Below are 26,082 nucleotides of genomic sequence, written 5' to 3'. Positions count from 1 at the left end.
TAGAAAAATTAGGGGAGTGAACAGATGACATCGATGGCAGAATCATATTAAAACTGACTATTGGAAAGGAACATGGCATTGTTAACATTCAAAGAATGTGTAAGCAGAACTAATTTAAGGTAGTATTAGTCACTTAAACAGAAAGGGAGAATAAAAGTTAGCAAAACAGGTTTGCTGCTAAGAGAGCAAGAAAGAAACCCAAAGGAAGACCAATGTTTAAGTGCACTGATTCGGTCAGAAGTGACTTGGAAGCATGAAAAGTTAGATATGACAATAGTGGAGTATTTTTAAAAAGAATAATATAAAAAATAAGGATTATAATAAATTCAAAAAAGGTAGTTTACAGTACTTTAGCACTTAGAAATATTTACTCCAGGAGAACACAGATTGAAGAGATGTTTTAAAATCTTATTGCAATACATTTTTTAATTAAGATTTAATTTTATTCAATAATTAACTGCAAACTAATTATAGAGTTTTGCAAAAATAATAATAAATGATACCATTTAGAATTTTATTAAAAATATTTTTGCTGAACTCCCTGAAAGTGTTCTGCAGAACTGTTTGAATATCACTGATATAAACCAAGGAAAATCCCAAAACCAACTATATAGCTTTCTGAGATCCAGAAAATTTTCCTCATTCTGCAGAAAGCATTACATTGATCAGAACTAAGGAATTTAATGAAAGTCGCTTGGAATCATTAATAGAATTGGAATTTCATTTTGTATGGTGTACAGTCACAGATCAGACTTTACAATACTTCAGACTGCAATTATTGTAACAATCACTACAAAGAAATGGAAGAAAGCACATGGCAAACTTTTTTTGTAATCCCAACCATTAGTTTGTTCAACCTACAGCACATCAGTATATTATGGATGATCAGAAAGATGAGGAAAAAAAATATCTTGTTGGTTAACAATGGACTTGAAGATCTGTAGATTGTAACTTCAGAAAACACATATGAAAGAAACTTGTTAAAAAATTAAATAGCAGTAGAAGGGATAACCACAGATGAAGAAAAATTTGTTCCATGAATTTGGAAATGAACTGTGAGTGCTGAACAGCTGCTGCATGCATTTTAACATATTTAGAAGAGTGGAAGTATTACTGATGCTAATTCTGATGAAGAGTATCCGTGAAAATAATTTGCCCAAAATGCTAACAGATAGACATCTATGTGAAAGGGAGTTAAGTAAATTAGTGAAAGATGGGTTGTTAATCAACTTAACTACTCTCATCAATACTTTTTTTTTTTTGAGTGCTTTTAAGTAATGCCGTTCCAAATGTAAGAACAATATTCAATGATTGGAATGGATTTGCGATTTGTATAGAGTTAAGAGACCTCCAGAGGTAAAGCAACACCATGAGCAACAGAGAGAACATAATTTTTTCAAAGCTGAGGAGGCAATTTTTTAATATGTTTATGCCAAGAGTGAGGAATGAAAGTGGAGAAATCCCAAGGGGAAAAAAATTTACCTTGTCAAGAGATCTGGGTGTTCTAAAAAGTAAAGCTAGAAGAAAAGAATATATTTTTTTCAATAAAACAGGACAGAGCTTTAGTAGAATTCAAAGATTATTAGAAACTGAAAAATTGTTTGAAGATTAGAATCTAAAATTTGGAGATCAAAATTGTTGAAGATATTCTGGCAGTTTTGGTAATTTGTGATCCTTTGTAAAACCCCATCATTTGTCACAAAGTTTAGGGATGAAAATCAATCAATGCGAGAGCCTAATTGCAGAAGCCAAGGAGACCATATTATATGAGAGTACTTGAGCCTTTTTGACAAAACCAATCGCATGCCTTAGAGATAAAGGGAAACCACTTCAGATTCCCAAACCTTTCCATGATACTTGTTCAAAGGTGTAACAAACAAGATCCCCTGTTGATTGACAGCGACAGGATCTATACAGGCAATCATTTACTAGTTTAAGAGATTTCTAAGTAGCATAGAATGGTTTTTGCCATCTTGAAAGAACTGATATGGGTGAAATTGAAAATAATTAGGTGGCAAACATTTGCGTTAGAATTTAGTTTAACATCTGATGTTAAACTAAATTCTAAGTCTTTTTGAAAATTATGGAGACAACTACCGTGTTTGAATAAAAACTTTAGTTTAATATAACTAAAATCTACATTCGAAGTTTCGACCTTTATGTCAAGGTCATCTTCTGGAGCATACAACTGTACACAGAAAACAAGCTACACTACAATTAAACTGGTTTGTTAAAGACGCTGACCAACCGCTACAACAATTGTTGGCCTGACCTCTGGTGGAAAAAAAAAAAAAAAAAAAAAAAAAAAAAAATTATACATCAACACTAGATTCCTATTATTAGTGTTATCTGTTGGTTGTAGAAATACATTGGGCACAACAACAAGTATTAACATCATGTACACATTCCAGCCAGTTGGTATGCAATGGTTTCTAATACTAGCTGATGATTGGCTAGAGTCCTGACTTATGCTGGATCTTATATATTAGGTAGGCTGAATGTGTGCCATCCAGATCCTTGGAATTTTTATGCCATCTTTGTTGTTGATATTTGGGTGGTTTATCAGGATTTTGCAGGATTCCTTAAATTTCCTTTCGTACCAGGTTTTTGTGTGGTGTAAAGAGCAGATGCTTTTCCAGTTGATTTGGTGTAAGGTGTTGAATGCGTGGTCTAAGAGGCCTGCTTCACCATAATGGTTATATTTAATGTGTTCTTTCTTGCGTATAGGGATTGTCCGTCCTGTTTCACCAATGTACGGTAAGTTACAGGTGCAGCGGATGCAATAGACTCCAGGATGTGCTAATGGGAGGAGAGAATCCTTAGAGGAGTTGAATATGGTTTTAAGTTTAGTGGGTGGTTTAAAGGTGGCATTGAGGTTATAATATTGTAGGATTCTGTTGATTTTTCCTGAAAACCCTTTAATGTATGGGATGGCTATGGTTTTATTGTAGTTTTATGGAGTATTTTATTAACGGTATTTTTGTTATAGCCATTATTTATGAATGTGCCGCTGATGATTTTTATTTCTTGTTTCAGGGCTTGCTGGTTAGAGCAAATTGTTGTAGCTCTGTTTTTAAGGGTGTTAATGACTCCATATTTTTGTGATGGGTGGTGGTATGAATTAGCATGTATGTAGGTTTTCGGTAGACCGTGAAAGATAGACTGCTAGAAGGAAGACATGTGACTAGTGTGTCTAGGAACAGGGGCGAATTTTGGTTTTCGATTTCGATGGTAAATTGTATGCGTTTGTGTTGTTTGTTCAGGTGGCTAAGGAATGTGTTTAGCATTTGTCGCCCATGTTGCCAGATCGCGAACACGTCGTCAACGTATCTAAGCCAGACTGTCGTTCTTGGCGTGGGGAATCAAGAGCCCTTTGCTCAAAGGTTTCCATGTAGAAGTTAGAATTTGTTTGCCACACGAAGTAACTGGACTGTAGTATGTGGGCAAACAGGACCGTAATGTCGGACGGAAATTTGTTCTGTAGTAGGAGAATTGTGTCATTGATGGGGACATTAGTGAAAAGGGCAGAAACGTCAAAAGACTAATAAGTCGTCTTTGTCGAGTGTTATGTTTTTAATTTTGTTTATAAAGTGTTGTGTGTTTTTTATGTAGGAGGGGGAATGACTTACCAACTCCTTCAATGTTGCTGCTAATTTCTTGGCTAAGTGGTAATTGGGACTGTCTATTCCTTCCACGATTGGAAGGAATAGACTTCTTACCCCCCCCCCCCCCCAGAATATATGGGATTCCAAAAATACACAAACAAAATGTGCCCCTTCGACCAATCGTGGAAGGAATAGACAGTCCCAATTACCACTTAGCCAAGAAATTAGCAGCAACACTCAAGGAGTTGGTAGGTCATTTCACCCTCCTATATAAAAAACACACAACACTTTATAAACAAAATTAAAAACATAACACTTGACAAAGACGACTAATTAGTTTTGACGTTTCTGCCCTTTTCACTAATGTCCCCATCAATGACACAATTCTCCTACTACAGAACAAATTTCCACCCAACATTACTGCCCTCTTTGCCCATGTACTACAGTCCAGTTACTTCGTGTGGCAAAACAAATTCTACCTACAAAAAGAAGGTACAGCCATGGGCTCACCACTACCCTCCCCCAATCGCTAACTTCTACAAGGAAACCTTTGAGCAAAGGGCTCGATTCCGCCACGCTAAGACCAAACAGTCTGGCTTAGATATGTTGACGACATGTTCACGAATCTGGCCGCATAGGCAACAAACGCTAAACACATTCCTTAGCCGCTTGAACAAACAACACGAACGCATACAATTTAACATCGAAATCGAAAATCAAAACTCGGTCCCATTCCTAGACACACTAGTCACATGTCTTCCTTCAGGCAGTCTATCCTTCACGGTCTACCGAAAACTGACACACACTGGCCAATACATACAAGCTAATTCATACCACCAGCCATCACAAAAATATGGAGTAATTAACACCCTTAAAAACAGAGCTACAACAATTTGCTCTAACCACCAATCCCTGAAACAAGAACTAAAAATCATCAGCGACACATTCATAAATAATGGCTATAACAAAAATACTATTAATAAAATTCTCCATAAAACAACAACAAAAACGAATCTAGATTACAGTAAAACCATAGCCATCCCATACATTAAAGGGTTATCGGAAAAAATCAACAGAATCCTACAACATTATAACCTCAATGCCACCTTTAAACCACCCACTAAACTTAAAACCATATTCAACTCCTCTAAGGATCCTCTCCTCCCATTAGCACAGCCTGGAGTCTATTGCATCTGCTGCACTTGTAACTTACCGTACATTGGTGAAACAGGATGGACAATCCCTCTACGCAAGAAAGAACACATTAAATATAACCATTATGGTGAAGCAGGCCTCTCACACCACTCGCTCAACACCTTACACTAAATCAGCTGGAAAAGCACCTACTCTTTACACCACACAAAAACCTGGTATGAAAGGAAATTTAAGGAAGCCTGCAAAATCCTGATAAACCACCCAGATATCAATAACAAAGATGGCATGAAAATTCGAAGGATCTGGCTGGCACACATTCAGCCTACCTGATATATAAGATCCATCATAAGTCAGGACTCTAGCCAAACTTCAGCTTGTATTAGAAACCATTTTGTACCAACTGGCTGGAATGTACAAGTATTATCATGATGTTAATATATGTATATAGGTTATCAGAAAAAATCAACAAAAAGGGTTATCAGAAAAAAATCAACAGAATCCTACAACATAATAACCTCAATGCCACCTTTAAATCACCCACTAAACTTAAAACCATATTCAACTCCTCTAAGGATCCTCTCTTCCCATTAGCACATCTGCCAATACATGCACCTGTAACTTACTGTACATTGGTGAAACAGGATGGACAATCCCTATATGCAAGAAAGAACACATTAGACACATTAAATATAACCATTATGGTGAAGCAGGCCTCTCAGACCACGCACTCAATACCTTACACCAAATCAACTGGAAAAGCACCTGCTCTTTACATTGCACAAAAATCTGGTACAAAAGGAAATTTAAGGAAGCCTTCAAAATCTTGATAAACCACCCAAATATCAACAACAAAGATGGCACGAATATTCCAAGGATGTGGATGGCACACAACTCAGCCTACCTAATATTTAAGATCCAGCATAAGTCAGGACTCTAGCCAATCATCAGCTAGTATTAGAAACCATTGCATACAACTGGCTGGAATGTGTACATGATGTTAATATATGTATATAGATAGATACTTGTTGTTGTGCCCAATGTATTTCTACAACCAACAGATAACACTAATAATAGAACTCTAGCATTGATGTATTTTTTTTTTTTTTCACCAGAGGTCAGGCCAACAATTGTTGTAGCGGTTGGTCAGTGTCTTTAACGAACCAGTTTGATTTTAGTGTAGCTTGTTTTCTGTGTATAATTGTATGCTCCAGAAGATGACCTTGACATAAAGGTCGAAATGTCAAATGTAGATTTTAGTTATATTAAACTAAAGTTTTTATTCAAACACGGTAGTTGTCTCCATAATTTTCAAAAATGCATTCGGATCACCGTGTAAGCCTAAAAGAAAGGATAAATTCTAAGCCCAATCATACCTGTGGGGAGTTAGCAGGCTATCTATGATGGAAAAATTCAGTCATGTAAAATAGGTTACAGGATCCATGAGAAGGAAAAATATATAAAGAGGCTGAAATTTCACAACAAGAAATGAAGAAAAAGAGAAAAGAAAGAGAAAGGGGGAGAGAGAGAGAGAGATAGGTGCCTGAGGCATCTTCACAGAAAGTAACTGGCTGGTAGTAACTCAGGACTGGTGGCAAAAAGGCCTAACTAAACATCCATCCAGAAGAAGGGAAATTAAATCAAAGTGTTTGCCGGATCAATTAGTCAAACCTCTACCTCTAAAAATTTTTAAGAGGAAAAGTTTCTCTACCTGGAAATTCCAACCTGGTATGGCCTGAGTTGCTTTGGCCATAAATCTAAATAAACCAAACCAACTAATATAGTCCATACCAGCATCTCTACTGAGAATGACTCCTGATAAAGGAAGTTGTTTATGCAAGGATCTTAGCTAGTCAAGTCACAACATCTGAAGAATAAGAGGCACTCATCTATAATTTCTCTCTCAATATTTATCTACAACTACTGCTCAGGAAACTTTGCTCAAGAAGCGTCTGTTCAGAATAGACAACTGCCCTAACTTTATGTTAACTTACCCTCAGGTTTATTCCCTAAAAACCTGCTTTGACACTCAATGCAATAAAGAGAAGGAAGTGAACTGAAATGTAAATCAAGAAAAACAGACAACTGTCTGTAAGTAGCGTAACTATTAGTCTCTAAGAAATTAAACTGCAGACCAATTCATCAGTCAGAGCTATTTGTTATCCTCAAATTAAAGGATGCTGTTTCCTTATCCCTAATATAGAAGACCAAAAAATAAACTGTCCTACTGGGAGTAATCTAGACCCATATGTCTTGAAGCTGATGAACTGTGTATTCCACTTAACAGTGTAAATGTCTGTGATGATAGAGCTACACTCGTGCTAAGGAATTACCCCCCACACACACACACACGCTCTTTTGTTAACTATAGCTCAAGTTTATGTTTAACTGACACATTTTGTGTTGTTAGCTATTAGCCAACTATGACTTTAGATGGCTCTTAGAAATTCTATAGGTACAGTAGAGGTAAGCGATTAGAAATTATCTGAAGTTAATGTAGCTTCTCGATATATCTGTGCTACTTAAGTATATTCAGGCACATGTGTCTGTTAGAAGGAAGGATACCATTCCATACAAGTTGAATAAGTAAAGATTTCTTGTGGTAGGATGTCAACCACTGTATATTAATCCTTTGTATATGTTGCATTAAATTGGTATTAAACTGAATAAGTAAAGATTTCTTGTGGTAGGATGTCAACCACTGTATAGTAATCCTTTGTATATGTTGCATTAAATTGGTATTAAACTGTTATTGTACTTATTTTCTGAATTCTAAATGGTCATACCTCAGCATCTGCTATTTAGTAAAAACTCTCTATTAAAATAATCAGAAAATGGATCTGTTTCCTGAGAGCAAAACTTCTGATTATTGTGAAAGATATAAAAAAAGATAAAGTATGTAAATCTCCCAATTATGGTAAAAGAGGGTCACTCTTTTACAATAACCAGGACAATCAGAGAAATGCCATTAGGACTAGGAGACTTTTTGGTATCCAGTTTTCACAAGATTCTTCTGCTAATCTCTTTCTGGTGAAAATCCAAGGGGAGACAATATTATATGCTTGGAATGACAGAAGGACACTTACTAAGATCCTATAAGCAAGAATTAGAGGAAAAGGAGACTAGCTTTTCTACAGGTAACAATACAACAGAACTACTGAAATGAAGTGCAAGAAAGGTTTCTTTCCTGCTTCTAGCTTTTTAGCCCTGAAAAACTGCTGCCAGAATAGAGATGTGCAAAACTATTAAGTATGTTTTCTAGACTAACCTAATGACTAATAAAATTTTCCCTATTACTGTTGCAAGATATTTGCTTGCAGCTGTTTCAGACTTTTACTGATACATTCAGTGTAAATATTTGGTTCAGAAGAATAAAAATGCAATCCAACCAGAAAATGAAGTAGAGAACCCATAAAGGTCGCTCCACTTGACTTTCTTCCATGGGAGAAGAAATTAACACTAGATTGTAGTCTGAACTGTCTAGAGGACAACATTCATAGTATACTTAGCAGGATCACTAGTGAGGAGTAGATCTAGTGTGTTTGGAGAGTGGTTAAATTTATCTGGCAGGCATGTGAATAAATTATGCAAGATCACTGGTAATAACAAATGTTTCACTATCTATACATGCTTGATCTGTGCAGTTGGAAAAAGTCCAAGAAAGGAAATTTAAAAAATCTCTGAATGGTTGGCATTAGGGGAGCAATACAGATAAGTTAATCTGATAGATCCACATCTATCAGATTAACTTATCTGTAGTGGCAGAGGAGAGATTTTTAGCAAAGATCAAAATGAGGAATTTAAGTTGGAAACTGACATTTGCTCTGATATGACATATCAAATATATATGCAGATTCTTAATAAATAGAAAGGAAAAAAACATTTCCCTTTCTTCTGTGTGAAAATGTAATTTGATTTCTGCTTTCAGATGAAGTCGCATTGATCAGAGCCCCCATAGCTCAATCAGTATAGATGAAGCCCTCTGGTCAGAAAGACCTGGGTTCGATTCCCGTCAGTGATGGAAGGAGCCTTTTCTGGTCTCTTTCAACTAAAGGCGAGTTAACCGGTCTCATATGAGATGGACAGTTTTTTTCCTCCCTGTAACTCAGGTTTTTCATCCCTCAAAACAGACCCATGAACACACATGGTCATAAAATATACTATGGCAAGGAAGGCAACGAGCTTGCTCATAATCATCTCCCTAGTATGGCAGCATATAGCTACCCCCACCAGCCGTATGGCTGAAGGAATAGGATAGGACCTATTGATCAAACTACCAGTGACATCTGCATCTTCATTAGCTACTGCAGTCCCCCAGATTACTATTAGCAGCAAACAACTGAGTCTACTCCCTCCAAATCATTCTCAATATCATTAACACATAAACTGAACAACTGTAGCCACAATAACCTTATGGCCCACCACTAGTCACCTGCCTTCTCTTTGATTCAACTCCACAACATACTACTCTATATTTATCCATCAGTCACCCTCTTATCCATGTCACCAGCTTCATATCCAAACTCACTTGCTCCAACTTATATGTCACTTTAATAAATTCTGTAATAAAGTGACATACGAGTAAATTACTAAGGCAAAATCAAAAAGCCATTCTGTCCTTAATAGAAAATATTCATATCCACCCATTGCTGGATTCTGCTCTTAACCAACTTTTCCAATCTTTTACCACCACTTCTGAAATATTAATTGGTCTATAATTTGAAATCCCAGTCTTGGAGCCTCCTTATGCAATGTAACAATTTTGCTATCTTTCCACTTTTGTTGCAATTATCAATGCTTGGACTTAAACAGTCTGGTTAATGGCAAATGCGATTTTCTTGCACTTTCCTGTAACACGACAGGCTGACATCCAATCCAATGCTGAAATCCACAATGAGAATTCTTAATATCCTAAACACTTCAAGTACATTGTCTCTATTCTCATCACTTGAAGAGGTCATAACTGAATAATTCAACAATTTCTTCTGCTTTTATCACCTCTTTGGTATCAGCGTTCATTAGTCATTTTTCCATAATTATTCTTCCTTCTTAACCCCCCTTCCCAACCAGCCAAAACGTCTATAGACGTCCAGCTAAATCTGGATATGATTCTGTAACACCTATTGAATAACATGGATAAGAAGTGCAATTTGGTCTCACTATTTCATCCACCTCAGCCGGTAGAGAGGTTAATGAACCCTACAGTGAAACCACTGCATGCACTCAATCTGATTCTGCCTTCCTCCTTGTCATCCTTCTCATCTGTACTTTGTATTGCTCATGAGCCTATTGTTCATAACAGTATTCTCATCAATATTCATAACAGAATATTACTCCATAACAATTTCTTCTTTTGCAGGTCACTTACTAACAGAAGAAGAACTTAATGTCCTAGAACAGGGCCATAAGTTTGGTGTTTCACCCAAACAAATTTCTTATCTGGACTTGATACACAATATTGAAAAGACCAATCATCTTTCTAGTGATCAAACTAAAAGACTTTATTTTGAGGTTGCTGAAGTCATTTATGATTCACAACCAATGGAACTGAATATTCCATCATCTAAATTGAAACCCTGAATTCTTTAAAATGCAATGACATAGTTATCACAAAGGAAACACGACTGCAGTCTTAAATTCCAAATCCTATGACCATAAAGTGAAATTACTTCTACAGGATCGGAATACATACTCTCAGATTAGTATGGATCCTACCAACATCAACTACAGTAGTGAACAAATTCATCCGAACAAGCCAAATTTTCGTCAAGTTTGTGGTTTTTGCTTCACTTCACAATAATTTTGGTTTTAGTTCACTATTTTGGTTGAGTGCTGCGTGTTTTAACTATCTCCCCAATGTTTATTAATAGTGTTGTGCATTTTCATTAGTGTAAACAAGTTGATATTCGTAGTGTTTAATTGATTTTGTGTAGCTATAAAATGCATACACCTCCAAGAAAGCACTCAAAAATATATATTCTTTATCAGCACACATCTATGAGTCAAAGATAAATTGCTAATGAGTGTAGTATTGGTTTGGGTACTGTTAATGTAATTTTTAAAGAGGTTTAAGGAAAGATGCCAGGAGAAAAGGCACCTGGCCTTTTCTCCTGACATAAAAGGAAAATATGGGAAAAAGAAAAACTACACTTACCCAAGATTGTTTATTAGTTAGAAAAAGTAAAAGAATCCAAGATTGTCTGCTGTACACTTAAATATAGACTTGGCAGCTAGTGGGATTAATGTTTCTGACATGAGTCTGTCGAAGATTGTTGGAAGCAGGGAGGACTGCCCACAGAAAAAGAGGCTTTAGTGGGCAAAAGTGTGCAAAGATTGGACTGTTGAGAAGTGGAATTAGGTCATATTCTTAGATAAGAGCCATTTCTTGGTTCAAGGAGAGCAAGTACCCTATAATCAGCAGCTGAGAAGACATCTCCTGCCCATCATCAATAAGCTTATAAAAACACACAGCTGAAAGTTGGTCCAGGATCACTTGTGCCTGTTGACAGTATGATGGGAAGTAACCAATAAGATAAAAATATTGGAGAGAAGAGTGGTCCCACAGATCCAGAAAGACAAAGAACTTGTCTTTCAACAGGATCTCACTCCATGCCACACTTCAAAAAAAGTGAAAGAGTTACTCAAAAATTACATCCAATTGGTACAGTAGCCAGATAATTTTTCTGAAATTAACCCAATAGAAAATTTGTGGGTCATAGTGAAAAAGATACTTGGAAAATTAAATTGTGATGCAAGGGATAACTTAATATAATCCATTATAAAAGTATAGTTTTGAAATGTTGTACCATCATTTTGGGGAACTGGACAATGAGACTTATTTGTGCCTATGGTCCCACAGAAGGTTCTACTAAGGTAGAAGTGGAGGAATTTTTTGAGGTTCTAGAGAAAGCTACTGACAAAAAGAAAAAGTAAAAGTTGGTCCTTGTTGGGGATCTAAATAGCAGAGTAGGAAGTGATTATCAGACAAACAAAAATGTTTTCGGAAAATTTGGAGAAAAGATCAAAGCTAATAATAATGGCAAATACCTATTGGATTTCTGCTCAGGACATGGACTGGTTATTACTAACACCATGTTCCAACATAAAAATGTGCACAAATTCACATGGAGAGAAGAGGCAAGGAATAAGAAAAGTCTCATTGACTATGTTATTGTTGATAGTGATGTTTTCTCCCTGGTGCAGGACACCAGAGTGTACAGAGGATTTGAAATTGGAAGTGATCCCTATTTAGTCTTGAGCAGGATAAAATTGAATTTCATATTGAAAAGAATGTAAGAAAGTTTTAAAGCAAATAAAAGTTGAGCAGCTCTCAGATGTGAACTGTAGACTAAAATACACAAAGATTATTGAAGAAAAAATGAAAGAGTTTGAGAACAGGAATCAAACCTTGGAGATTCAGTGGCAAACTCTGAAGAAAACATTGATTGATTCTGCCAGAGAGGCATGTGGTGAGATTGTGTGCAAGGATAAAAAAATCAGAACTCCCTGGTGGACACAGGAAGTTAAAGAGGCAGTGAAGGAAAAGAAGAAAGCATATCAAAAGTTCCTGGTAAATAAGTCAGCTTGTGCTCTTACAGAATACAGAGACAAATGCAAGAATGCTAAACACTGTGTAAAACTAGCTAAACAAAAGTCATGGGAGGACTTTGGCAAGAATATAGAAAATAAATATCAAGAAGGTGGCAAAATATTCTGGAGGTTGTTGAAGAAGCTTAGGAATGGAGGAAAGAGTGCTGTAAAAGGAGTTAGAGATGATAAAGGTGACATGAAAATGGGAGAAAAAGATATCCTTGAAGTATGGAGTAATTACTTTGAAAAACTGCTAAATGAAACAAGCAGTGATGACAGCACAGTGGTAAAAAACACTGACCAGGCATGCAGTCAGGAATACATATCCATACTTGAAGTAGAAAAAGCCATCAAAGGCTTGAAATGTGGAAAGGCAGCAGGAACAGATGATATTCGACCAGAAATGCTGAAGTATGGTGGTATGAGAGTCTTACAGTGGCTGCACTGCATAGTTCAGAAAGCCTGGACAGAGGGAAGAATTCTTGATGATTGGAGTAGAGCTCTCATAGTATCCATATATAAAAAGGGAAATAAAACTGAATGTGAGAATTACAGAGGTATTTCCCTACTGAGTGTTCCTGGCAAGGAACACTCAGTAGGGAAATACCTTTGTAATTACTGGTAATTACAGAGGTAATACCTGGTAAGATATATGCAAGTATACTTGAGAAACAGTTGAGAAGAATTGTGGAAGGAAAGCTTGGTGAAGAACAAGCTGGATTCAGGCCAAATAGAGGCTGTCAGGATCAGATCTTCACTTTACGACAAATAGTCGAGAAAGCATGGGAATATAACAGAGATCTATATTTAAGTTTTGTTGATTTACAAAAGGCATATGACATGGTGCCAAGAGAGAAGCTATTCAATACGCTACAATTATATAGTGTCAGTGGGGCATTATATCAAGCAATACTTAGTCTTTATTTGAGTTGTAAGTCAGCAGTTAGAATTGAAGGAAGTACAGGAAGATGGTTTAATGTTAAATCTGGTGTGAGACAAGGATGTACATTATCCTGTCTGTTATTCATTTATATATGGATCACATTATGAAGGAAAGTGGTATTAAACATGATATCAAAATTGGAGATGTTAATGTCAGCTCTTTGCTTTATGCGGATGATGTTATAATTCTAAATAAATCTGCTACAAGTCTGCAAGATTCTCTGACTAAATTGAATAGCTGTTGTAATAGATGTGGTATGAAGGTCAGCAATAAAAAGACAAAGACAATGAAAATAGGCAGAATCATTGAAAATGTCAACTGTGTTGTGAATGGAGAACCTGTGGAACAAGTGAAACATTTCAGCTACTTAAGCATGATTTTTACTGAAGATGGTAAATTAAATATAGAAATAGACAACAGAATCAGCAAAGCTGGTATGGTAGGAAGTCAATTGAATAAATTCATATGGAATAAGAGAGAAATTAGTCGGAACACTAAATTAGCTGTATACAAGACAGTGTTCAAACCAGTTTTAACTTATGGATCTGAGAGCTGGGTCAGAAGTAAAACACTTGACCAAAGACTAGAGACCACAGATATGAGAGTCCCGAGAAAGATTATAGGCGTGAACAGATGGCATCAATGGCAATATCATATTAAAAACGAGGATATTAGGAAAGAACTTGACATTGTCAACATCCAGGAATGCGTTAGCAGAGCTAATCTCAGATAGTATGGTCACTTAAACAGAATGGGCGAAGAAAGATTAGCAAAACAAGTGTTCTCTGCCAAGTTGGCAGCAAAACGACCCAGAGGAAGACCAATATATAGGTGGATTGATATGGTACAAAGTGCCTTAGACGATAGAAATATAAGATCTGATAATGTTGGAGTCTTGACAAGTAACAGACTGATTTGGAGGAAAATTGTAGATAGGAAGTTAGTAATGATGTAATTTTTGTTTCATGTAGTACTATCACATCCTGTACACCCCTTGAGAGTACATGGCAGGAATTTGTTGATGATGATGAGTTTTGAAATGCAGAAATAAGAAAAATGTCTTGTATGTTGATAGAGTCCATGCCTAAGCAAATTAATGAATGTATTAAGAACAGAAGAGAGCATATAAATTATTAGGTCAAGTTGGAGTTTAATTTTTGTACTTATTTTCATATGACATTAAAACTTTTCTTGAAAATGTGAGCATTTGGATTAACTTGTTCACTAATGTAAATAAACTTAACTGGATAAAACAAAAATAAAACACTTGTATAGATCAAAAAACTATTAAAAAACTCAGAACAAGACCCCCCCCCCCAAGGATATAATGACATACCAAAATTAGACAAAAGTAATTGTCTGCTCACAACTACTGCTTCCACAGGCAATCCACTTACAAAATCTCAAGACTACTGTCTAACCTTTATCCTCTAATCGGCCACAGCTTCTTTGATTTAAAAACAAATTCTCATAAGAATAAAAGACATTAAATTGATATCTGCAGATATGATGGTGAGTTTTGACATCACTTCTTCTTGAATATTCCTCATCCTGAAACAGAATTTCTAGCCCAAGAATTTTCACAGACATTGTGGACCTATTCAAATTCACTCTCACATGGAAGGAATGCAAATGCAACAGGCTCACCCTATTGTATAACCTAGCAAACTTTTATCTAGAACATCTGGAGGAAAGAATCTTCGCTCTTAATCCAAAACCATCTATTTGGCTACATACATAGTGATGTGTTTCCAATTTAGAATCACATAGAGTGAAAAACTCCATTTCTACAAATAAATCAACAATTTACATTAGAAAAAGAATCATCAAAAGCATTTCCTTTCTGGATGGCTCACTTTCTACTTCTGTCTATGGATCAACTTTAACAGGATGCCATATTCATAAACATCAGCTCCCACCATCTTCAAAAGTATGGCATCATAAAATTTTTAGTGTCTGGAGCACAAAATTTATTCCTCAGAGGGATTGCTCACATAAGAATTGAAACTATTAAACAGCCTTACTAAATGAATACAACACACACACACAAAAATTAACCCTCTTCTAGACACATCCAAAAGAAGAACACAGGACTCCTATATTTTACATCAAGGACATCTCTGAATATGTAGCAAAGATGATGAAAAATTCAAACTCATTCACAATCTGTTACTTTCTCCAAAGGAAAAACTTTCACAAATGATGTCCATGCAACTCGTCTTACTAGAAACAGACACACAGGAAGATCGATTAATAAAAGCATTTCTAAAAATCAAGCCCAAATCCAGCTTGATGAATACAACATGCCCAAATCGAGACTGACACAATGCAGAACTGAAAATACTAGCCACAGGATCCAATGGGAAAACACCAAACTATTACACAGATCTATTCATAAATATGAACATTTATTCAAAGAAGTGCTGAAGCTATATTTCATCAATCAAATCTTAATTGTAATGACTGCCTTATCTTTAAAGTTTGGGAAATTGTTATCAACTGTATTAAACAGATTGTACATTGTACAGATTCTAATTTAACTCATGCACCCTACTGTTCCTTTGTTCAAATTCCTTACTCTCATTGAATATTTGTACAATATATGATTTTCTGTGATACATGTGCAATTTTATAATGATGGAAACTTCACAGGTCTCACTATATAAGGAAAAAAAATTCTGCCATTAGAGACGAGGCACGTTTTATCTCTAAAACATGGTTTCAACTCATGCCATATTCTGAACCTTCCCAATAGTGCTAATGAACTATGGTCGCAACTTTTTAAGGGAGAGGGGGATAATATAAAAAATTCTTTTTAACAAATTAAATTAAGAAAATAAAATGATTAAAATATTTTATTATTTAACAATAGTAAAATCATGTTTAACCAATGGGTGATTTTTAGTAATTCTAAGCAATATATGAACTAATAAGCTTACCTGAAAAGGTTTTTCACTTGTATCTTCTAAAGCTATTCTTCCATATTCTGTAAAAAGCTTAAAAAAAAAAAATACTGTTTTAGCAATAATTTATTTACACAGAGCATTCTTCAATAACTGTTATATGATCAATATTTGGGATTCTGTTTATAACTTAATTTTGAATACAATGCCTTTGCTTTATGCCAATCAATGGTGTTGGCCAAACTAAGTTTGACAAACATACATGTGCAATCAAAGTCTGAGTGAGTGAGTAGGCAATTTTTTCCCATCCACTTTTCTCCAACCAGATTACTCTAGTCTACAACACATGACCAATAGCCACTGCTACTTGGTCAAATGACAAATTTATGCTTGTGATTTTTCCAAAAATATTTTAAGACTTCATAAGTCTTAAGAATTTTTGAATGCCAAAAAAGAAATTTAAATTTGATAAAATTCAATTTTACAGTATTAAAACGAGAGAAAGAGGAAGGATAACAGATACCAACTATTATTTTATAGCCAGCATTTACTGAACAATGCTTACCTATGAAACTTACTAAAACTTGGTAAGAGCTACCTTAGTAGTACGGCACAAAACAGTTAAACCAATGCAACCTCTCATAAAAGTATACACATTTATCCTTTCTTTTAAGCTTACACGGTGATCCGAATGCATTTTTGAAATTTTCGGAGACAACTACCGTGTTTTGAATAAAAACTTTAGTTTAACATAACTAAACTCTACATTCGACATTTATGTCAAGGTCATCTTCTGGAGCATACAACTATACACAGAAAACAAGCTACATTACAATCAAACTGGTTTGTTAAAGATACTGACCAACCGCCACAACAATTGTTGGCCTGCCTTGGTGAAAAAAAAAAAAAAAATAATTATACACCAACGCTAGAGCCCTATTATTAGTGTTATCTGTTGGTTGTAGAAATACATTGGACACAACAACAAGTATCTATCTATATACATATATTAACATCATGATAATACTTGTACATTCCAGCCAGTTGGTACAAAATGGTTTCTAATACAAGCTGAAGATTGGCTAGAGTCCTGACTTATGATGGATCTTATATATCAGGTAGGCTGAATGTGTGCCAGCCAGATCCTTCGAATTTTCATGCCATCTTTGTTATTGATATCTGGGTGGTTTATCAGGATTTTGCAGGCTTCCTTAAATTTCCTTTCATACCAGGTTTTTGTGTGGTGTAAAGAGTAGGTGCTTTTCCAGCTGATTTAGTGTAAGGTGTTGAGCGAGTGGTGTGAGAGGCCTGCTTCACCATAATGGTTATATTTAATGTGTTCTTTCTTGCGTAGAGGGATTGTCCATCCTGTTTCACCAATGTACGGTAAGTTACAAGTGCAGCAGATGCAATAGACTCCAGGCTGTGCTAATGGGAGGAGAGGATCCTTAGAGGAGTTGAATATGGTTTTAAGTTTAGTGGGTGGTTTAAAGGTGGCATTGAGGTTATAATGTTGTAGGATTCTGTTGATTTTTTCCGATAACCCTTTAATGTATGGGATGGCTATGGTTTTACTGTAATCTAGATTCGTTTTTGTTGTTGTTTTATGGAGAATTTTATTAATAGTATTTTTGTTATAGCCATTATTTATGAATGTGTCGCTGATGATTTTTAGTTCTTGTTTCAGGGATTGGTGGTTAGAGCAAATTGTTGTAGCTCTGTTTTTAAGGGTATTAATGACTCCATATTTTTGTGATGGCTGGTGGTACGAATTAGCATGTATGTAGGTTTTCGGTAGACCATGAAGGATAGACTGCCTGAAGGAAGACATGTGACTAGTGTGTCTAGGAACGGGAGCAAATTTTGATTTTCGATTTCGATGGGAAATTGTATGCGTTTGTGTTGTTTGTTCAAGTGGCTAAGGAATGTGTTTAGCGTTTGTCACCCGTGCGGCCAGATCGCGAACACGTCGTCAACATATCTAAGCCAGATACTGTCAGTCTTAGCGTGGTGAAATCAAGAGCCCTTTGCTCAAAGGTTTCCATGTAGAAGCGATTGGGGGGGATAGTGGTGAGCCAATGCTTGTTTCTTCTTTCTGTAATTAAAATTTGTTTTGCCACACGAAGTAACCGGACTGTAGTACGTGGGCAAAGAGGGCTGTAATGTTGGGTGGAAATTTGTTCTGTAGTAGGAGAATTGTGTCATTGATGGGGACATTGGTGAAAAGGGCAGAAACGTCGAAAGACTAATAAGTCGTCTTTGTCGAGTGTTATGTTTTTAATTTTGTTTATAAAGTGTGTGTTTTTTATGTAGGAGGGGGAATGACCTACCAACTCCTTGAGTGTTGCCGCTAATTTCTTGGCTAAGTGGAAATTGGGACTGTCTATTTCCTTCCACGATTGGTCGACAGGGCACATTTTGTTTGTGCATTTTCTGGACCAGATATATTGAGGGGGGTGGGGGGGGGAAGGCTAGTGGGGTTTGAGTTTTTTTTAACAGTGTCTGGTGGCCAAGAAGTGACGGACTTGAGTAGTTTCTCTGTTTTATCTTTTATCCTTTTTGTTGGGTTATAATTTACCAGCTTATATGTGTTGTTATCGGCTACTAGTCGATTCATTTGAAGTACGTATGTTGACCTGTCAAGTATGATAGTGGCATTGCCTTCATCCAATTTCGTTATTATTATGTTTTGTTTGGCTTTAATGACTTAATTGCTGCTAGTTCTGTTTTTGTGAGGTTGTTCTGTATGGTTTTTGTAGTGTTCAGAACATTACTAGTTTCTAGTTGCATTTTATCTGCTATATTGTTAAGTAGGGACCTGATGCCTCTTTCTATGTGGTAGATAAAATCCAATTTGTTTACCTTTTTAGGTGCTGTTGCGTAGTTAAGTTCTTTATTCAGTAGCGTAAGTTTGCCATTGTACAGGGTGTGGCTTAGATAGGTTGATCACATGGTTCTTGCTTGCCGGTGGTTGGTCGCTCCTTGTCTCCCTTGTTTGTTGTTCATTTTTGGTGTTTATCGGGGGAAGAGGTCTTCTGATGATGGGTTCCTGTGACTGACGCCGACCAACGCCATATTTTGCCGTTGTTTCAAACTGTGGAATCTGGTCTTGAGTTTTTCTTTATTCTTTTCCATGGTATATTTGGCCGAATTGTCAGTAATTCTTCCAAGTACTTATAAAATGTCTGGATTAGTATAGTTCGATAGTTCGGATTGCAATTTTGAAACCAGATTTTGCGTTGTAGCTAGGTATTGGCGGGCTGTTTGAATCTGTTCTCTGAGCTCTGCTTTTTCTGTGCGGTCATAAATACGGAGTGCCTTAGCAGATGTAAATTTCTTTTTTAGCCTGATGCAGATAGGAATAAGGTTATTGTCTCTGCATCTCTTTAAAAAGACCAGCCAATTGATCAAGGGGGAAATACGAATCATTAACTTACCATAGCGACTGCAGCGCAATCGCTATGGTAAGTTAAAGATTCATATTTCCCTATTTGTATTAACTTACCATAGTGATTGCAGCATAATCGCTATGGTAAGTTAAAGATTTGTATTTCCCTCTTGATCAATCGGCTGACCTTTTTAAAGAGATGCAGAGACAATAACCTTATTCCTATCTGCATCAGGCTAAAAAAGAAATTTACGTCCGCTAAGGCACTCCGTATTTATGACCACACAGAAAAAGCAATGCTCAGAGAACAGACTGGAAACAGCCCGCCAAAACCTAGCTACAACACAAAATCTGGTTTCAAAATTGCAATCCGAACTATATTAATCCAGACATTCTACAAGTACTTGAAAGAATTACTGACAATTCGGCCAAATATACCCTGGAAAGAATAAAGAAAAACTCAAGACCAAATTCCACAGTTTGAAACTACAGCAACATATGGCAGCCAATCACAGGAATCCATTCAATCAGAAGATCTCCTCCCCAATAAACACCAACAATGAACAACAAACAAGGAAGACAAGGAGCGACCAATCAGCGGCAAGCAAGAACCACGTGATCAACCTATCAAGCCACACCCTGAACAATGGCGAACTTAGGCTACTGAATAAAGGACTTAACTACGCAATAGCACCTAAAAATGTAAACAAATTGAATTTTATCTACCACATAGAAAGAGGCATCAGGTCCCTACTTAACAATATAGCAGATAAAATGCAACTAGAAACTAGTAATGTTCTGAACACTACAAAAACCATACAGAACAACCTCACAAAAACAGAACTAGCAGCAATTAAGTCATTAAAGCCAAACAAAACATAATAATAACGAAATTGGATGAAGGCAATGCCACTATCATACTTGACAGGTCAACATACGTACTTCAAATGAATAAACTAGTAGCTGATAATAACACATACAAGCTGGTAAATTATAACCCAACAAAAAGGATAAAGGATAAAACAGAGAAACTACTCAAGTCCGTCACTTCTTGGCCACCAGACGGTTAAAAAACTCAAAACCCACTATGCCCCCCCCCCCAAAATATATGGGGTCCCGAAAATACACAAACAAAATGTGCCCCTTCGACCAATCGTGGAAGGAATACAGTCCCAGTTACCACTTAGCCAAGAAATTAGTGGCAACACTCAAGGAGTTGGTAGGTCATTCCCCCTGCTACATAAAAAACACACAACACTTTATAAACAAAATTAAAAACATAACACTTGACAAAGACGACTTATTAGTCTTTCGACGTTTCTGCCCTTTTCACTAATGTCCCCATCAATGACACAATTCTCCTACTACAGAACAAATTTCCGCCCAACATTACGGCCCTCTTTGCCCATGTACTACAGTCCGGTTACTTCGTGTGGCAAAACAAATTTTAATTACAGAAAGAAGAAACAAGCATTGGCTCACCACTATCCCCCCCAATCGCTTCCACATGGAAACCTTTGAGCAAAGGGCTCTTGATTTCACCACGCTAAGACTGACAGTATCTGGCTTAGATATGTTGACGACGTGTTCGCGATCTGGCCGCACGGGTGACAAACGCTAAAAACATTCCTTAGCCACCTGAACAAACAACACAAACGCATACAATTTCCCATCGAAATCGAAAATCAAAATTTGCTCCCGTTCCTAGACACAATAGTCACATGTCTTCCTTCAGGCAGTCTATCCTTCATGGTCTACAGAAAACCTACATACATGCTAATTCATACCTCCACCCATCACAAAAATATAGGGTCATTAACACCCTTAAAAACAGAGCTACAACAATTTGCTCTAACCACCAAGCCCTGAAACAACTAAAAATCATCAGCGACACATTCATAAATAATGGCTATAACAAATATACCGTTAATAAAATACTCCATAAAACTACAACAAAAACGAATCTAGATTACAGTAAAACCATAGCCATCCCATACATTAAAGGGTTATTGGAAAAAATCAACAGAATCCTACAACATTATAACCTCAATGCCACCTTTAAACCACCCACTAAACTTAAAACCATATTCAACTCCTCAAGGATCCTCTCCTCCCATTAGCACATCCTGGAGTCTATTACATCCGCTGCACTTGTAACTTACCGTACATTGGTGAAACAGGATGGACAATCCCTATACGCAAGAAAGAACACATTAGACACATTAAATATAACCATTATGGTGAAGCAGGCCTCTCACACCACGCACTCAACACCTTACACCAAATCAACTGGAAAAGCACCTGCTCTTTACACCACACAAAAACTTGGTATGAAAGGAAATTTAAGGAAGCCTGCAAAATCCTGATAAACCACCCAAATATCAACAACAAAGATGGCATGAAAATTCCAAGGATCTGGATGGCACACATTCAGCCTACCTAATATATAAGATCCATCATAAGTCAGGACTCTAGCCAATCTTCAGCTAGTATTAGAAACCATTTCGTACCAACTGGCTGGAATGTACAAGTATTATCATGATGTTAATATATGTATATAGATAGATACTTGTTGCTGCACCCAATGTATTTCTACAACCAACAGATAACACTGAGATCTGGGAGCTGGGTCAAAAGTAAAACACTTGACCAAAGACTAGAGACCGCAGATATGAGAGTCCTGAGAAAGATTAGCGGCGTGAACAGATGGCATCAATGGCAATATCATATTAAAAATGAGGATATTAGGAAAGAACTTGACATTGTCAGCATCCAGGAATGCGTTAGCAGAGCTAATCTCAGGTGGTATGGTCACTTAAATAGAATGGGAGAGGAAAGATTAGCAAAACAAGTGTTCTCTGCAAGGTTGGCAGGAAAACAACCCAGAGGAAGACCAAGATATAGGTGGATTGATACGGTACAAAGTGCCTTAGACGATAGAAATATAAGATCTGAAAATGTTGGAGTCTTGACAAGTAACAGACTGATTTGGAGGAAAATTGTAGATAGGAAGTTAGTAATGATGTAATTTTTTTCATGTAGTACTGTCATATCCTGTACACCCCTTGAGGGTACATGGCAAGAATTTGATAATGATGATGATGACAGATAACACTAATAATAGGACTCTAGCGTTGATGTATAATTTTTTTTTTTTTTTTCACCAGAGGTCAGGCCAACAATTGTTGTGGCGGTTGGTCAGTATCTTTAACAAACCAGTTTGATTGTAGTGTAGCTTGTTTTCTGTGTATAGTTGTATGCCCCAGAAGATGACCTTGACATAAATGTCGAATGTAGATTTTAGTTATATTAAACTAAAGTTTTTATTCAAAACACGGTAGTTGTCTCCATAATTTTCAAAAATGTATACATATTTATCTTTCATTCACATACTTTTAAAGTATATTTCAACATCAGAGACCCAGTGAAAAATACAACTTTTAAAAATATTTATATATGAAATTCTATGGTCTGAGGTTTTTGTACTAGGAAATGCCTGTTCTCTAATGAGAAAAAGTTTGAAACATTTGTCAGGCCAAACCATTAATTTGCACAAAGTGCAGTATCATAGAAACTTGCACACCTAATATCATATTCTCATAAGATCTTATTTTTTAAAACTTCTTTTAAGTAGCAAGGGTAAATGCTGTTTTGCTTACTTGGCTACAAAACAAATATTTTCTACCTGTTTCTTTTAATAGTTTTCAATGACAAGATGTATTTCAGATATCTTTCTTCATAGCTGATATAATTCAGAATTAGTAACAAGACTATTAAGTTATTTTGACCATTTAAAATTTTTATAAGCTTTCCCATACGTGTTTTATCTATATTCTCTAGTATAAACTAAGTTATGCTTAGAGAATATAGATAAACACTCCACCCCATAAAGTTCAACATGCCTTTAATGAATTTGCATAACTAGACCAATTACTTTGATTCTACCTGCTAATGTTCTGATAAGAAACTGGAACTTTGGTTCTTTCCTGCTTCAACATCTCTTATATCCTAACTTTATAGGAATATGAAAGATTCCGCCTTTCATAGGTGGAATATTTCAGATGCAGAAGTTGATGAAATTAGTGTAGTATATGTTAACTTCCCTAAGATCAACCAAGTATGTGCTACATAATGCAACATTATATCATTACATTGGATGGAGAGATAGAGTTGTGTGAGAATAAGGTTCAAGAACTGTTGCATAAGCTGGATAAAAATTCAGCAATAGGAACAGATGGGATATCAGCACACGCACTAAAGGAATGTTCAGTCAAATTGGCTAGGCTTTTGAAATGCCTGTATATCTTGGGTCGCAGATCAAGAAAACTATCCAAGGAATGGGAAAATGTATGATAGTTCCATTTTACAAGGGTGCGTACAAAAAATCAACGTATAACTACTGACCTATCAGTATGTTTGGAGTGGTGATGAACATTTTAGAGAAGTTTGCAAGAAAACAGCATGGGTTTTCTAGAAGGGAGGTCATATTTTAGCAATATGCTCATTTTATAACAATGTTACAGCTGAGTTGAATAAAGGGAATGGATACACCGATACTACTGGACTTTGCAAAGGCATTTGATAGAATACCACATAAATGACTTTTGCATAAACCAGAGGATATGGGATTGCCATATATATTAATGACTTGGATAAGTGGGCGAATGATGGGCAGTATCAGAAAGTGGTATATGGGGGATGTAGATTTAAGCTGACCAGCAGTGTACCATAGGAGTCAGTCATTGCACCATTACTGTTCAATCCATACATTAATGATAATGAGAAGAACCTAACAGATGTTCAATTGTTTGCTGATGTGGCAAAATAGGAAGGGTAATCAGGAATGCTACTGATATACAGCACTTAACAGAATTATTTGAATAAGCTGGAAACAGTGGGCAAATGATAACCGCTATCAATTCAATGTTATTAAGTGCACATTTATGCACTTGGACATGATGAGATTTCCAAGAGCATATCATATTGGTAGGATTATGTTGCAAGAAATTTATGAGGGTAGGAATCTTGGAGTTATGGCTGATGGGAATTTGAAGTTCAAAGGTCGCATTGCAAAAATGGCAAATACAACTCAGAAGACACTTATGCTGTTAAAACAAACATGTAAGAATAAGGAAGTCATTTTGCCTCTTTACAAAGCCAAATATGGCACCTAGACTGCTGTGTGCAGATTTGGTCTTTTGGGTTCAGAGGAGATAAAAAAGGTGCAGAAAAACTGCAAAGAAGAGTTACAATATGATATTGGGATTATGAAATGTAAATTATAAGGATAAAGAGTGTGTGGACCACAAACAATGGCAATAAAAAAAAAAAAAAAAGAGGGTGATATGATTAGAGGTCTATAATCTTCTGAAAGGGTGTTACTGGTTATCAACTGATTAAATTTTTCATTATTTGGAAGGTGGAGAGAGAGAGAACAAGGAGGTATCTTTATGTGCACAGCAAAGAAATAGGGAAGAGCTAAACTGTGAGTGGAACAGTTTGCCTGTTGAAATGCTGAGTGCATCCAATGTGAATAACTTTAAGAGAATGTATGACAGATAATGTATGTGGTTAATGTATGGCCTCCCTCGATGAGTCCTTAACTTTCTGGAGGTCTCACATAATAATAAAAACATGGTATATTTTACAGCAAATGCACCACATAATTCAGAAAGCATGGTCTGAGGGTCATATTACAGAACTCTCAACATACTAATCTATAAAAAGGAAAATGAAAATATGAGGATTATGAAGTGAATTCTGTATAATGTGTTCTGAGTAAGATTCTAGTAACCAATGAGACTAAGAAAAATTGTGTAAAAGAAAACTGGAGAAGAACAAGTGAAGTTAAGGCAAAATAGGAGTTTCACTTAGAAATACAGACAAATTGTGGTAATACAAGTAGGATATGTAATTAAGTTTCAATAATTTCCAAAATGCTTATACAAAAAGTTACTAAGAGATAAATGCTAAAATGCTACAATTACATAAGGAAAATATAAAATTATACATAGCAATATATAGTCTATATTTCAGTTTTAAGTCAGAAGAGGTACAGAAAGATAGTTTGACATAAAATTAGGTGTTAACAAGGATGTACATTATCTCCACTATTATTCATCATTTATATGAATCACATTATGAAGGAAATTAAAGATGCCAATAAATTACATTATTGGTTAAATCCTTTATCCAAGTATAAGCAAACAAAGTTTGCGGCTGAAGTAATTTCAAGACTGAGCAACTTATATATAAAAGCTAATGGCAAATCACCTGCTATAATGCAAAGCATACAGATATGTATAATGCTATACATCATACATGTCGAAACCAGTCAGTATCAGACAGGTTTCGACCTTTATTGAGGTCTCATCAATGGGAGCCAGACCCAGAAGGGATACCAAAGTTGAAGTAATGCATAAGTCATATTTCCATATACGAATAGCCAAAAGGTATCACACCTTATTATTAAAATACTCTGGATTAGAGATAGATGTTGGA

General features: G+C 36.0%; 1 protein-coding gene across 3 annotated transcripts in view; it reads right to left on the bottom strand.

The window, feature by feature from the left end:
* The window catches only part of atl (atlastin GTPase), a 315,725-nt gene that overhangs the window by 172,976 nt on the left and 116,667 nt on the right, over nucleotides 1–26,082 (bottom strand). For all 3 annotated transcript variants that reach the window (XM_090400775.1, XM_090400777.1, XM_090400776.1), the window contains exon 6: nucleotides 16,230–16,286. In XM_090400775.1, coding sequence (XP_090256901.1) covers nucleotides 16,230–16,286 — 57 coding nt within the window. The remainder of the gene's footprint in view (nucleotides 1–16,229; nucleotides 16,287–26,082) is intronic.

This window comes from Typopeltis vanoorti, chromosome 11 (genome assembly GCF_054136105.1).
Source record: "Typopeltis vanoorti isolate ZY-2024b chromosome 11, IOZ_Tvanoo_1.0, whole genome shotgun sequence".
In the NCBI taxonomy this organism is placed as follows: domain Eukaryota; kingdom Metazoa; phylum Arthropoda; class Arachnida; order Uropygi; family Thelyphonidae; genus Typopeltis; species Typopeltis vanoorti.
Note: the sequence above shows the minus strand (reverse complement) of the source record. Positions and strands in the feature narration are given on the sequence as shown.